The sequence below is a fragment of the Ursus americanus genome, chromosome 9 (genome assembly GCF_024610735.1).
Source record: "Ursus americanus isolate L20-20 chromosome 9, mUrsAme1.1.p, whole genome shotgun sequence".
NCBI lineage: Eukaryota > Metazoa > Chordata > Mammalia > Carnivora > Ursidae > Ursus > Ursus americanus.
The window spans coordinates 1,609,347-1,624,518 of record NC_142135.1 but is presented as its reverse complement, the minus strand read 5'-3'; the positions used below and the strand labels follow the sequence as shown (position 1 = coordinate 1,624,518).

Here is a 15,172-nt window from a genome sequence, read left to right as displayed (position 1 = left end):
TGACCCCCAGGGCACACAGAACCAGGACGGAGGCCACCAGGCTGGCCACCATGGGGCTGCATGCTGCCATGTCGGCCAAGCTCTCAGCTCCGGCTGCCGCCCTGCCTTCCTGCCTGTGCTCTCAGCCACCGAGGAAGAACGGGTCAACGCCCGAGTCTCGGCTGTGGCCCCACACCCACGCCACCCCACAATGCTCTTCCCTGAGGCTCCAGCCTGGCTTCCCTGTCCTGCTGCCCGCCCTCAGGTTTCCCGCGGCGGGGGCCTCCCTGCAGACCCTCCAGCCCTTTCTAACCTCTGGGCCTTCGTACCTGCTGTCCTCACGGCCTTCCCAGGGTTGGGACCGCAGCCGTCACCTCCCCCTCTGAGAGGCTGGCAAGCCCTCCAGCACCCCCTCCCCCACAGCCCTGGTAAGGACCGTGGGCCAGCTCTGGTTTGCGAGCTCACTCCTCGTGAGCCGCGGGCACTCTCCGAGTGTCTATCGATCTAATGACCCTGGTGCAGCCGTGGGGGGCGGGGGGGGGATGCGGCAGGGGTAGAGAGAATTCAGGCTCTGGGGCGGACCCCTCGGCCAGCCCAGAACTGAACCCAAGAAGCTGTCAGAGCCTCGGTGTCCTCTGTAGCGAGGGACAGTAATGCCCTCAAGGGAGCCGTCTGCCGCCGCACCCCGACTTCTGACGCAGAAGCCCCGGGAGGAGGAGGCTCTGGGTCACCGTGCGGCACCCACTGTGCTTTTCCGTTGCAACTTGTACGGGTGGGACCTGCCCTAGAGAGAAGGCTGGTCAGACAGGAGTCAAGGGAGGGAATCTCCACACTCCTTAAGAAAAGAAACCCAACCTTCCAAGGCAGGGTGGGGTGGCCCGAACCTGAACCCCAACTTTGCTTCTGAGAGAGCCACTTCACACGGACTCCATGCCGACCTCCCCCTGGGCCCCGGGAGCCCAGCAGGCCTGACCACGAAGGAAAATTGTACCGGAGGCTCGGAGGGGCCCCAAGGGAATGCTGACGTCCTTGTTTGCAGGCCGGGCCCCCTCCGCCACCCTGTCTTCCAGGGTCTGCCGCTGCAAGCTGCCAGCAGGCAGGCATCCGCCCACCGGCCTGCGTCCCCCACGCCTCCGGAGCACCGCGCTCCCGCCAGAATGGCCGCCTCAGGACTGTCACGGGCGCAGGGCGCCCACAGCCGGCCAGGCTCACAGGCACGGGGGGGGGGGGGGGGGAGGGGGGGAGGGGGTCGGGGGCCCTGCAAGGCCAGAGAGGTGGCCGCTGGGAACAGGAACAGCCTGGGTCCCTCCTGCAGTGCAAGGCTGGGCTGTGGGAGGGCGGATGCTGGGGGGTGGGGTGGGGAGGTCGGGTGTGTGGGCTGCACATCTGCAGCTTGGTTCCCAGAACCGAGGCCCACACCCAGCTGGGGAAGTGCCCGCCATCCCTGGGCCCGTGGCCTTGGCCCTGAGCTGTGGGAGCTGAGCTCTGCCAGGCAGGTCCCCCGGGAGGGCGGTGAGGGAAGGGAGAGGACTCGGGGACTGTGTGGGGAGAGGTAGGCGGGCCAGGGCAGGGCCCCACAGGCTAGGAACAGGAAGACCCCATGGGAGCTGTGGGCAAGGGCACCCGTGTGGGGTTCCGAGGAGAGGCCCTGTGCAGAGGTGAGGGAGGAGAGCTGGAGCCTCTGGCCTTGTCAGCCAAGAAGAGCCCTGGGTACCCGGCTGGGCCCTGACTGGGGGTGCAGGATGGTGGGGGCTGCGGGGCACACTGCAGGGCTGACCACGGATGCAGGGGACCCCGTGTGAGCCCCTAGGTCAAGGGGGCGGGAATGGATGCTGCTTCTGGGATTCTGAGTGTGCTCTTTCCTCTCTGAGTCCACGTCTGGAGAGTGTCCCATCCTCCATAAACACCCCCTGCCTGCCTCTGAGGTGCACCCCCCCCCCCCCGATTCAACACCTCAGAGAATGGGGACAGGACGGGACATGCAGCTTTATTCTCCTCTCACAGCTCCGGGGGCTGGGCTGGCTGTGGGCACTTCTGCGGGAGGCAGTGCGAATGGGTGCCCCGCACGGATCCCGCCCCCACAGCGGGCAGCCAGGGGGCCAGGAGCAAGCCTGCCTTCACCCGGCAGGGACTGAGGGTGGGGGTGTGGCGGCTCCTGAAAGCCCTCACCCCATCTCCGGACTTCGGCCCAGGGGCCTTGTGAACGACGGCCCTGGGGGGGCCTGGGAGCTCTGCCAAGGCGCCTGGCTCCCAGGAGGCTCCCCAGTGGGTTCGGGAGGCATGAGTATGCCCACTGAGGTGTGAGTTAGCCCTGGGAGGAGTGGGGGGATGCACGTGGGAGCACACGAATGGCCGGTTCGGGGGATGCCCAGGCCTCGGGCCCCCCTCCCCTGGGCACTGCAGCTCTGGGCACATGAGGCTGGTCAGGAGGAACCCCCAGGAGAAGCCCCTGAAATGGGGCGGAGGGTGCCAGGCAGGGTCCAGGTGCCCTTCCCACTGCCGGGTGGCCAGGACCCCAGGAAAGGGCAGAGGGTCCCTCAGAGGTGGGTTCCCTAAGGCAGGGGGAGAGCTTCGCTCCTGGGGGTAGGCGCTGAGGAGGGGGCTGGGTGTGGCCTGGGGGAAGCAGGGAGGAGCGCCAGGAGGGACAGGGGCTCTTCTTGCCAGCATGCCGGTGTGCGGGGGGGCTGTGTGGGCTGGAAATGCCTGGGAGGGGCCAGGCGAGAGCCAGGGTCGGCACGGCCATGGCGGGCTCACCAGGCCGCACGGAGTAGCGGCCACAGTAGACTGGCCGAGGTGCTGAGCCACAGGACCCCGCGGCCGCCCGCCAGGCCCACGGCTGCGCTGCGGTTACACTGGCTGCCCTGGCAGCAGGAGACAGAGAGGGTGCGGCCATCCGAGGACATGGTGCTGTTGGGGCACACCGGGGCACAGGACTTCATGACCAGGATGCCACCAGGGTTCGCTGTAGAGAGAGGGGCGAGGGCCCATGGCTGGTGTGCTCGGGGTGCCCCCCGCCGAGCCAGCCGGCACGAGGCAGGCCCGCAGCCCCGGGGCCACCAGCACCCCTGGCACGACCCGCTTCCAGGTCTCCTGGGGCACGAGCGTGAGTGCCCAAAGAGCCTTTTGCGGGTGGGGGCAGTTCCGTGACACCCGTGGATCTGGGGAGTCCTGTCTCCCCCCGAGGCCTGGCCCCTCCGGGACACCTGTGGTGGGGAGTGGCTCAGTAACCCCTGCCCCAGCCCTTCCCTCCGACAGGTGCCTGGGCTCCCTCCGGGCTCTGAGTTTCAGGGTCTAGAGTAGGTGGCAGGCCCAGCCCGCACCCCGGCCCCCTTCCTGGCCCTGGGAGGCAGGACACCTGTGTGACCCATTGGCTCGGCTTCTGCGCCTCCGCCTGGGGACCACTGAGCCCAGGGTGCCAGAAGAGCCCGGCGGGCCGCGAACGTGAGCTACTACCCCCCACCTGTGACTCAGAGCGTGCTCGCCGCTGCGGCCCTGCCAGAAGGGGACCTCACGGCAGGCCCAGACCCCAGGCGGGGCGGCCTGACCTCTCTGGCTCGGCTTCCTCATCTGGAAGATGGATGACCAGGGAAGCCGCTCTGAGACTGTCTGGGGATCAACTAAGTTCATTTGCGCTCGGCCCTGGAGCTGTGTGGAACAAACTCTCTTTCTAGGCTAGGTAGTCAGCAACGGCGCGCGGGGCCGCGGGCGGGAGCCGCCAGCGCCAGGAAGGACGGAGCCCTTCTTGGCCTTGGCAGAGCAGAGGGGCAGACGGGCGGCAGCCAGACCAGGAGGGTGTCAGACGGCCCAGACGAGGGCCTCAGGGTGGGTGGCAGGCCCCACCCCCTCAAGAGCCACCCCTGTGCACATCCCCCCTCCCACAAGCGGACACCGCGCGGCCCAGGAGCCAATGCTTCAGTGAAACGTGATGGTTGGTCAGGACCCTGTTCAGTATTTATGGATAAAATGGAATGGGGGCAGGTGTGGCCCCGAGGCTCCAGGGCCTGGTGGTGGTCACGAAGCGTGGCCCCCTCCTCCCCAGCCCAGGCTCTTCCCTTGAGAGACGGGATACAGGCCAGGCTTGGGGGTGCTGAACCGGAGGGCGACTAGCACACGGGGCCTGGCGCGCAGAGGGTGCCGTGGCAGCCCCGGACACGTGCTGTGGTCAAGGCAAGCCCCGCTTGGCGCTTCGCTGTGAGGAGGCAGTATGGGCCCCCACACCCCCCCCCCCCGGGATGGCCAGCAGAGACCCAGTATGTGCTGCCACCCCCACAACCCGCTGGAGGCGCCTCGGTGATGCAGGGAGCCCGTGGGAGTGACCACGCTGCCACCTGCCCACACCGGGACTCACACCAGCCACGGGTCCCCCAGGTGCTGCTCCAAGATGCCCTCTGCCTCCCCCCACCCACATAGGAGGGCCTGTGTTCACCACTCCCTCCAGGGAGCACATCTTCCCCCTTGTCATCCAGGGCACCCCGTTAACTGCTGTGCCATCAGCACATGTGCTGCCCCTGGGGGATCCACTCAGGGAGCACTGCCTGGCCGGACACGTGGATGGACAGATAGACACAGCAGATGGTCCAGGAGGAGAAAGCAAGAGGGGGGATGAGGGTGGGGATGGCAGGTCGGGGGGTCTAAAGGAAACCCCCATTCCGGGGACGGAACTGTGGGCCCTCAGGGCGTGTGGTCCTGTCCAGGGTCTAAAAACTGATGCTTCAGGGGCAAAGGGAGCCCATGGGGGCTCCTGGCATGCTGGGGACCACCGGAGAGAAGCCCCCTTAGCCCCTCCGCAGCCCTCCCACCCACCCCCTCACGTCAAGGTCTGTGGTTTTAGGGCCCCTCCCCCACTCACGCAGCGCAAGCCAGAGAAGGGTGGGGGTGCACAGCAGGTGCTCGGGCTGTCTGCCAGGTGACCCAAGGGGAGCGTGGCCTGGCTGGGGCCCCTGAGAAAGCCACACGGTCCTCAGGCAGGGTCCTCCTCTGCCCAATGTCCTGCAGGCATTGGGGGGGGTTGTGCTGCTTCCTTGGGGTCCCTGGGCTGAGCGGGGGGGGGGGGGGGCAAGTCGAGCTGTGGCCCTGGGCCAGACACCATGTCTCCTCTCGTAATAAGGGGGCTGAGACCCCTACGGCAAAGCCTTTGTAATCACCCAGGTTTATAGGGAGCTGGGGCCCCCGTGAGGCTGCCTGGCTGCTTTGCCGGTGGCAGAGTCCCTGCTCCAACCAGGGAGTCTGGGGTGCTGCCGGGGCCCCACAGACAGGACGCCCGCGGTGATGGCGACCTGCAGGAGGGGGGTTCCTCGTTCCCTCCCAGGAGCCCAGGGCCTCCTGGACCACACACCGCCCTCTGCGGCGGACCCAGGTCACATCAGGCCTCCGCCTCTCTCGGGGGCTGGGGGGGGACTTCACAGCAGCTTCCAGGCCTCCCCTCACTTCAAGCCCCCACCCTGTCCCTGCTGTCCCTCCAGGCCAGCTTTCCCACTGCCCTGTCCAGCCCTCTGGGACCCAGTCAGGTTTGCCACTCCTCGGGGTCACGGCAGTCACTGCACCTCCCGCTCCCTGCTGTGTGACCTTCTACGGCCCGCCTGCACCCTGACCCTGCCTGTCATTGTCACCATCACACGCTACCTGGGTGCTCCAGGCCCTGGCTCAGCCCCTGATGGCTCAGGGAAGGAGCAGACCCACAGAGGGGATCCTTGGAAGGCTCAGGGAAGAGAGAGCCTATCCCATGGGGTCAGAAGAGGCCAGCAGCCAGGGGAGTCTGGAGGAGGCGGGTTACAGGTATGGCAGGGTGACAGGCCCCCGGAGGGAGGCTCTGGGTCCCGCCAAGACGCCAGAGGCCAGGCGGCCCTGCAGGGCTGTGCCCGCCAGGTCTTCCAGGGGCCAGCCTCCCTCTATGCCTCGTCTGGCCAAATCCCTGCAGGGCCTGCTCCCTCCCTCCTGCATCTCCTACGTGGGCTCCCGTGGCTCAGGCTGGAAGGCGCGGGGTACTCACTGGCCTGCGTGATCACGCAGTACTTGTCAGTTGGGGCGCACTCCACCAGAGACTCGCAGTCCTTGTGGCCGCAGCACACATGACAGTGCAGGGCCGGGGCTGGGGGGGAGGAAGCACAGGCCCCTGTCAGTCTGGGCCGGGGAGGGGGCGGGGAGGGGGGACCCGGGAGCCTGGGCCCGGCTGCCCGCCGCAGGGCCACTGCCCAGCTGGCCCTCTCTGTGCCTCGTCTTCCTCCCACTCTCCCTGCAGAGGTGCTCCCCGTCCCCTGGGATGGGGCGAGAGACTTGCTGGTCCAGAGACGCCCCCCACGCCGGCTGGGCGCCGTGCCTGTGGGTGTCTGCCTCCCGGGGGGAGGTGTGTGTAGTGGCAGGTTGTAGCCGGGGTGTCTGCAGGCTGCCCTGGGACGGAGGAGACAGGCGGGGGGCAATGCAGGGGAACTAACTGGGGCAGGAGCTGGGCTCTGCTTCTCGCTGTCCCTGCCCCTCTCCAGTGAGAGTCCTCCCTATTCGATGCGACTGAGCGCAGCCTTGCTGGGAGATGGCACGACACAAGCAGCAAGCACTGGCTCCTGCCCCAGCCTCCTGTGCTGGGGCTCCCAGCCGGGACCGAGGCCGGGACCAGAGGACCACCATGCCCCCGAGCTTTGCACGCAGTGGACACTAAGGGCTGTTTAGGTAATAGGAGGCACTGGCCCTGCCCCTCACGTGGGACCTGCCTGCAACTCCCACCCTGGACTGATCAAAGGGGAGTCTACAGCAAAAGGCCCGGGTCCTAGCCAGCCCCCACATGCAGTGTGACTGGCCCCAGGTCCCAACAACGAGGAGACCCTGCAGGACCCCAGGGGTGGCCAACTGAGGTACAGTAACCCTGAGTGGGACGGAGTGGAAGGTACAATAGACACTTTGTGGGACACCTGGCCCAGAGAGAACTGGGTCTCAGCACAGGGCGGGGTCCATCTGGGAAGGCTTCCTGGAGTGGGTGCCCCTGGAACCGTGACAGGGCACTCGGGCCGGTGGGAGAGCCAGGAGCACCTTGCCCAGGATGGAGGGATCTGTGCTGCCAGAAAGGGCACTGTGCATGAGGTCTGGGGGCCTGTGGTGTGCTCCGGGCAGGGCAATGCCCGCTCTGATGTCAAAGCTGGCACCTGAGCAAGGGGGTGCCTTCAAAGACCCTGCCCCCTGTCTGGAAAGTGAGGATGCTTGTGGCTGAACCACGGGCAATCAAGGCAAGATCAGACCCCAGGCTCAGAGGCTATCTTCCCACCTTAGGGTTCTGGAACCCCCAAGAAGAATAGGGTGTCTGGGGTGACCCCTGGCCGTTCCTATGGCCCTGTCTGCAGCTGAGTCCTGGGTGCTGGTGGGGGCAGGTCCTAGGTTCCCCTGAACAAGAACTTTATAATGCCTCTGCTTCCCCCTGAGGGGTTGGAGAGGCCCAGGAGTTGGGAGGGCTCTGAGTGGAGCCTCAATGGGGCCACGCCAGCAGCTGCTCCCCACCTCTGTGCCAGCCTCTTCCGATAGGCATCTTGTCCTCTGTCCTGTCCCCAGAGCCAGCCTCAACCCTTGCCCAAGCGTCCCCTCCCTCTGTTTCCAGCCTCCCCAGACTGGGTCTGGTCCCCAAGGTGCCTCCCTCTCCGCCTTCCCCCGAGGCTGAAGGCCCCACCTCCCCCACCTCCACTCGGGGGACGCTGAGGGGCTATTATCGCTGGGTGCTAATTACTCTGCTGATAATCACAGGCTGTGCCGCCCCCTCCCTAGGCCCCACTTCCGGAGGCCCCCAGAGCCGCAGGTGCTCTTGTTCAAGGTCACACAGCCAGGTCATCAGCTAAAGCAGAGCTGGGGCCAGGAGGGAGTGACCAACTCATTTTCCTGGTTTCAGCGCGAGAGCTCTGCCTCCTGAGAACGCCCTTTGTCCAGGAGCACAGGACAGCGGTCACCTGGCTGGTCACTGGTCCCACTGCCAGCCCAGAGCTCTGGAGACTTAGGCTCCCCCACCGGGTCTTTCACCCCACGGGAGGCAGATAGACCAGAAATTGTGCGCAAGGGGACACAAAGGTCTCCGGGTCTGGCTGGTCAAGGAGCAGCCGTGAGAGCCCCCCCGACCCCTCCAATGGAAGCCAGGCCCGCCCAGCCCCCGCGTGTCCCCATCCCTCCCACCCAGGTCAGTGGCCCTTACCCAGGTCAGCGCACAGAGCAGCCAGAAGCAGAGACAGCAGGAGTGGCCTCATTGTGGGGCGGGCACCGGCTGGGACTGGGGAGCTGCCTCCACTGGGTGCCTTTATACGACCGCCTTCCTGGCGGGGCTCGGACCTAGTAATTTAGCTGGAGCCGAGCTCAGGGCAGCAGGGCCGGCCTGACTTATGCCTGGGCTTCCCTCTGCCCCACCCCCAGGGCTCCAGGGGTTCTCAGAAGGTCACCTGTGGGGGCGCCTGGGTGGCACAGCGGTTGGGCGTCTGCCTTCGGCTCAGGGCGTGATCCTGGCGTTCCGGGTTCGAGCCCCACATCGGGCTCTTCTGCTGTGAGCCTGCTTCTTCCTCTCCCACTCCCCCTGCTTGTGTTCCCTCTCTCGCTGGCTGTCTCTATCTCTGTCGAATAAATAAATAAAATCTTTAAAAAAAAAAAAAGAAGAAGGTCACCTGCGTCCTCTCTCTGCCTGTCTCTCTGTCCCGAACCATTGGCCTCCTGGTCCCCACAGGTATCATGAGGCCCCAGGTCAGGCTGGGGAGAAGGAGAAGGAAAGGCATGATGGTCTATGGGTAACAGCCTGCTCTAGGGGCCTGGGGGACACAGCCCTGCCCGGGGTCTTCCGAGTGAGCGCAACCATTTCTCCTGAGCCTCTCCCTTGGGCCAGGGCCATCAGGGAGTCACCAAACCCCATCTGATGGGGACACTGAGGCACTGTAGGCTGAAAGTTGGCTTTGAACCAGACATCTCAATTTTTGTGTGCACACAGATGACATGGGACTCTGGTAAAATGCTGGTTCTGGGTTGGAGGCCCAGGCAGGACCTGAGACCATGCATTCCTAGTAAGCTCCCGGGTATGCGGTGCTGCTGGTCTGCAGGGCCAACCAAGCGGGGACTGGCAGAGTCAGAGGGCCAGCCTAGCCTCTCAGGCGGCCCTGAATAACTGCCCACAGGCCTCCAGGCCAAGCTTGGGGGACCACGGATGACAAGGGTGCCCTGGGAGGATGCAGGGAATCGGCTGCCCAGAGTAGGTTGACGCCTTGCTGTTTCGGGGTCTGGCTAGGGTCCCAGAGGCTGAGGTAGGAACTCACACCTCCTGCCTTCCCAGGGCCACCAGCCTCTCTCTTCTGGCAGCTGGAGTCCCTTCTCCAGGGATCACAGCCACCCTTCTAGGTGCCACTCTGACTGGGCCACCATCTGCTGAGACACCCGCAGGTAAGCACCAGCCACATGGCCCCACAGTGCCTGGCCTCCCCCATGTCCTCCAGCCTCTCTGGCTTCCCCTCAGCCTCTCGAGTGAAACCACACACCTCCGTGTCCTTGTCCAGGCCTGGCCTGATGTCCAAACACCCTTCTCCCCTTTCCTTCGCCAGCAGAATCATCTTTGTCTAGAACATTCTTAGACCTGGTATTCCTGTCTGTGCCCACCTGGAGCCTGTGTCCAGGCGGGGCCGGGCCAGGCTGCTGGTACCCATCCCTAGACACAAGGGCAGCAAAAGATGGTTGGTAGTGGGGGTGGGAGGCAGAGCAGACACTCAGGCTGGGAGCCACACGTTTGAATGTGGGGCCTTTGCGGTGCGGCGAGGTTCAGACCCCAGGCTGGGACAGGCTGTTGGCACAGCCACCACCTAGCAAAAGTGCCAAGGAGCCTGGCATCCAAACACACACTAGACTCAGGTTATTCTGATAGTGTGTTTGTCGATGATACCTTACGCTCCTTTTTTAAAAACTTCTTTTAGAACTTTCACAATTTTAGCCACACAGGGTGTGAGGCCTCATTTGCCCCAGCACCCAGAAGATGGGGGTGGGCTCACCCTTCTCAGGAACCTGCTTACAGGGCACCTAGTGCAGCAAACGGACAGCTCAGGTCACAAAGCCTGGAATTGACCCACATCCAAGTGCTAAGATTGGAGGGATACCCGCTGCACAAACTCCGTGTACACGCCATGCCCTCTGCTTCATTCAACTTCCTCCACTCCATACTCCACCCACTCCCTCCACTCCATCCATCCCCTCCACACCATCCCCTCCATCCCCTCCATCCACACCATCCCCTCCATCCCCTCCATCCACTCCATCCTCACCATCCACTTTATCCACTCCATCCAATGCATCCACACCATCCACTCCATCCACACCATCCAATCTATCCGCCCCACCCCCTAAATCCCTCCCATTCACTCCATCCCCTAAGTCCCCTCCATCTACTCCATCCACACCATCCAAACCATCCCCTCCATTGTCACCATTCGCCCCATCCACTCCATCCTCACCATCCACTTTATCCACTCCATCCTCACCATCCACTCCATCCTCACCATCCACTTTATCCACTCCATCCAATGCATCCACACCACCCACTCCATCCTCACCATCCACTTTATCCACTCCATCCTCACCATCCACTCCATCCTCACCATCCACTCCATCCTCACCATCCACTTTATCCACTCCATCCAATGCATCCTCACCATCCACTTTATCCACTCCATCCTCACCATCCACTCCATCCTCACCATCCACTTTATCCACTCCATCCTCACCATCCACTCCATCCTCACCATCCACTCCATCCTCACCATCCACTTTATCCACTCCATCCTCACCATCCACTCCATCCTCACCATCCACTCCATCCTCACCATCCACTCCATCCTCACCATCCACTTTATCCACTCCATCCAATGCATCCACACCATCCACTCCATCCTCACCATCCACTTTATCCACTCCATTCACATCATCCACACTCTACTTTCCATTCAAACTACCCACTCCTACCTGACCATCTACTCTGTCCACCCATCCACACCACCCACTCCATCCATCCCATCCACTCCATGCACTCTGTCCACTTTGTCTCAATCCATATATACCACCGCATGCACTCTATGCATTCTACTCCATCAACTCCTATACCATTCAATATACTCCACTCCATTTACCCCAGTCTTCCCACCTTCATCTCCCCTCTGATCTTGGTGACCTCCTCTAGCCATGGCCATCATGGTCAGTTGGACCTTGCTCAGCAGTCCCTGGCTTCCTTGACCAAACCCCTGCCCTGCGTGAAGCTGTCCTGAGATAGGAACTGGACCCTGAGGACTGAGTTCCTTCCCAGACTCCACCTCATCCTCAGCTCAGGCCTGAGAAAGTTCTTTACTCTGCTTCCAGGATTGGAAGGGCCATGATATTGGAGCACAAGGCAGGGGGCTGGCCCTAGATCCTGCTCAGAGTTCAGTGGGGAGAGGCCAGGTGAGTGCTCAATGGCTGATAGCATTCTCCAGCTCTTTTAGCAGGGCCCTGCCTGGGTTCCAGGGCAGGGGAGCCCCTCCCTACACATGCAATCTGTCATTGCCATCTTAGGTGACTCTGACTACAACCCCTCCTCTCAGTGACTCTGCTTCTCACCTTTCTCCCACCCCCAGCATCCAGGTAACCCTGCCTGGGCCTTTATGCCTGTCTGAGTGTGCAGCAGAGCTGCTGTGGGTGGGAGAGAGCCTGGGACCCTGGGGTCACCTACCCCAGATAATAAGCAATCATTGGTTCCAGCAGCTCTGATTCCTACTGACTGTCAGGCTCAGGCCCTTGGTGCAGGGGTGCAGAAATGGGAGGCTGAGTGTGGGGGCGTGGCAGACCTGCACTAGCAGAGATCAGTTAGGTAACACGATGGGGATCCCATGCACAGCCTATTTTTTCAATGCCAGAGACTGCTGCCTGGAGAAGGTAACAGGTGGGCTGCATTTTGAAGTAGGGGTGAGGAGAAGAGGACTCTTGAAAGTGGAGGAAGAGCCAATGCAAAGAAGCCAGCCAAGCCAGGGTAATGGGTCCCCAAAACTCTCAGTGCAAGCAAAGTTGGCTAGATCTTACCCAGGGGGCACAGCATTTCTCAAATTGGGGTCCATATTCCTGGGTTTCTGTGAGTATGACCTCTAGTAAGGTCATCTGTGAAATGCTGAACTTTGTGCATCTTAAAGGGCCTTTGGGGCAAAGATTCTTCAGCCTTATGGGGTAGGGACCCTGGGAAGGACCTATCTATGTGGGGAGCCATCCCTCAAGGAAGGAGGGACTCTTCCCATGGGAAAAGCAGGGAGGACAGGGCCTGTCCTGGGCTGGGGTGGGATGGCTGGCCCAGGTGCTGGCGGGGGAGGTGGACCCACCCCTCATTGAACTAATTGGGCATCTGAAACTTTACAAGCTGGGTATTCTCCAATTAAAGCCCAGACTCCCACCCCAGGCCACAATTAATGCATGGCTTCCCTCTCCTGGCATTGAACTCCACTCCTCAGAGTGACTGAGAGGGAGATGTGGGATTTCCTGTCCCACAGGTGTGCAGGGCAGGTGAGGGAACTGGGGCAGCAGTGAGGCTCTAGACTAGACACCCAGCATGGACCTTGCCAGCCCGGAAGAGCTTGACCCCACCTTCCTGGAAATGAACTTGACCTCTGTTAGGAACCCCAAGACCTCCACACGAACCAGAGGCAGAGTCCTGTACCTACCTCCCCCTCCCTCTCTCCTACCCTTCTATTGGCCCCTTCTTTCTACACTGTTTCTTACCCATCTTCCCTCCTGTTCTGGCAGGGAAGGGAGGAGCACCCAGAACTTGAACTGAGGCCTCTTGCTGTCAGGCAGGGACTGGAAAAGGGGTCTCCTATGCCTACACTAACCAAGGAGTGCCCTGATCTTGGTCACGCCCTAAGCCCTCATCATGTTCACTCCCTGAGGCTTGACCCTGGTGAAGGGGTTCAAGACAGCCCCCACCCCCACCCCAGCAGAAAGTACCACTTTGGTATGTGGATTACTTTGAGCTGAAGGCACTTGAGACCCTGCAGTTTCAAGAGAAATTTTGACCCTCCCTGAACTACATAGAAGAACCTAAATTGGGGGTCTTTCCCAGAATAAGGGTTATTAGCAGAGATAAATTTTATCTGAGGGACCCATCTGTATGGCAGGGCAAACATCTAATTACCAAGCATCTGCTCTTCTTATTGCCCTGTGAAATGCATCTTTTCCTTCTGAAACCCCAGACCCCCTTCTGCTGAGTTCAGAATGACACATATACTTCATTTTTCTATCTTTGGAAGTTGCATGTCTATGTTGATTCCTTGTAGTACGCCTATTAAATTTGATTTTCTCCTGTTAATCTGTCTCATGTTGATTTGATTCTTAGTCGAAACAAGTTAGGAGGATCTTGAAGGGGACAGAAGTTCTTGCTCCCTGTGAAGGGGGCGAGGCATTCTTGCCTGCAACCCCTCTCACACACTGAGCCCCTATCCTCCTCACACTTTGAGCCCTGATCATGTTCACACGCTGAGCCTTGACCCTGTTCGTAGGCTGAGCCCTGACCCTGGCCGTAGAGATCAGAAGCTGTTCTACAACCAGAGTGTGGGGAGAAGCAAAGAAAGGCCAGCTTGCTCTGAGGGCGGAGCAGCAGTTGGAGGGGTCAGGATAGCATGACTCTGAGTGTTTGGAGCAATAAGTTTGATGTTCTGAGCTGTTCGGGCCCCTGCCCTTGGTCAGTCTTACCTCTTTCCTCCCTGCCCCTGGCACTGCCACCTTCCTTTTTCCTACAGCAGGGAGAATACCAGCTTCTCTGTACCCATCCTGAGGGATCCCAGCCTCAGGGTTTGGGGTTCTCTGAGAGTGCACACAGAAACACAATGAGTTCTTGTCCAGGCATGTCCCAGCTGGTCCCTTTGAGGGGAGGGATGGCAGGGGTGGGGGGATTCCCTCTGGGTGCCAGGGCGGGGGGGTTGATCCAGTTCTGGTCTGTCTGGACAGCAAGGAGCCAAGGTGTAGGGACACCCGTGTTGCTAGGTATGAGCAGCTGATATTTTCCAGGAGGGCAAGATGGCAAACTGGATACACAAGGGTGTCCCCGCTGCCGGCATCCCATCCCGCAGGACGCACCTGTGATAGCCCGGCCTGCCCTCCCCTGCAGGTTGGGGCTGAGCTATGCGCGGGACCCCACAGCCAGCTTCCCATAGGAAAGGCCCTGGCAGTGGGCCAAGAAGGGGCAGAGAGGAGCTCACTAGCCAGAGCAGGGGCCGAGGTGGACGAGGAGGCCGTTCTAGGGAACGTCTGCATGGGAGCAGCTCCCTTCTCTGAGCAGGACACCCTAGGCTTCTGCTCGAGCATCCTGCATGGACATCATGGCACTCTTTGGGCAGAGGCTGGCCACGGGATTTTACGTGCCATTATCCTGTTTCCTGTGGTGCCAAGGGATGGTGTCCTGAGCACGCTGGGAAGGCGCACACACGAGTCGTGTCTGTCCACAACGCCGGCTCTGTTCAGTCATCAAACAAGGAAACATCATCATAAAGCAGGTTCAGGATTCCAAACTCAGTGACATTTCACTACGTGATTAACACAGCACAGAGCAGAACACAAGACGAGCCACACAGCAAACAAGATAACAGGGGGGTCGGGAGTTCAGGAACCAAACATGAAGTCAGTCTGTGGGCGGCGGCTGAGATGAGGTCTCAGGCCGGTCCGGGTCAGCTCTTGGCACTTACTGCTTCTTATGTTCAAGCAGGGAAGCATCTCGGTCCTGTTCGGAGACCAACCAGCCAGAGCCATGGGCAGCAGCTGCGTTTCTGAAGTGGTCAGACTGAGGGGGTCTGTCTGTCTACAGGGGTCAGGTCCGAAGAGTCTGAGAGTTTGCTGCAAAAATCCTCCCTTTTTATTTATTTTTTGTTTTTATTTTTTATTTAAATTCAATTAATTAGCACATAGCATATTGTTCATTTCAGAGGTAGAGGTCAGTGATTCATCAGTTGCATGTAACACCCAGTGCTCATCACATCAGTGCCCTCCTAATGCCCATCACCCAGTTACCCCAGCCCCCCACCCACCTCCCCTCCAGCAACCCTCAGTTTGTTTCCTAGAGTTAAGAGTCTTTTATGGTTTCTCTCCCTCTCTGATTTCGTCTTATTTTATTTTTCCCTCCTTTCTGCTATTATTCTCTGTTTTGCTTCTTAAATCCCACATATCAGTGAGATCATATGATAATTGTCTTTCTCTGACT

The 15,172-nt window shown here is 61.1% G+C and overlaps 1 protein-coding gene across 1 annotated transcript; it reads right to left on the bottom strand.

Moving 5' to 3' along the window:
• Window positions 1-1,958: 1,958 nt before the first annotated feature.
• LOC123796460 (uncharacterized) lies at window positions 1,959-8,298 on the bottom strand. Its single transcript, XM_087864408.1, has 4 exons — window positions 8,141-8,298; window positions 7,847-7,857; window positions 5,969-6,029; window positions 1,959-2,941 (listed from the first exon to the last, which is right to left on the bottom strand). The coding sequence occupies exons 1-4, from the start codon at window positions 8,190-8,192 to the stop codon at window positions 2,730-2,732; spliced, it is 336 nt and encodes a 111-aa protein (XP_087720534.1). The 5' UTR covers window positions 8,193-8,298; the 3' UTR covers window positions 1,959-2,729.
• Window positions 8,299-15,172: the final 6,874 nt, after the last annotated feature.

Bases quoted from the DNA above. Each gene is read 5' to 3' on its own strand.
- LOC123796460 (XM_087864408.1), bottom strand. From the start codon at position 8,192: ATGAGGCCACTCCTGCTGTCTCTGCTTCTGGCTGCTCTGTGCGCTGAC. The intron at 2,942-5,968 runs GTGAGTACCCCG...CTCTCTCTACAG, and splicing joins CTGCGTGATCACGCAGGCCA to CGAACCCTGGTGGCATCCTG.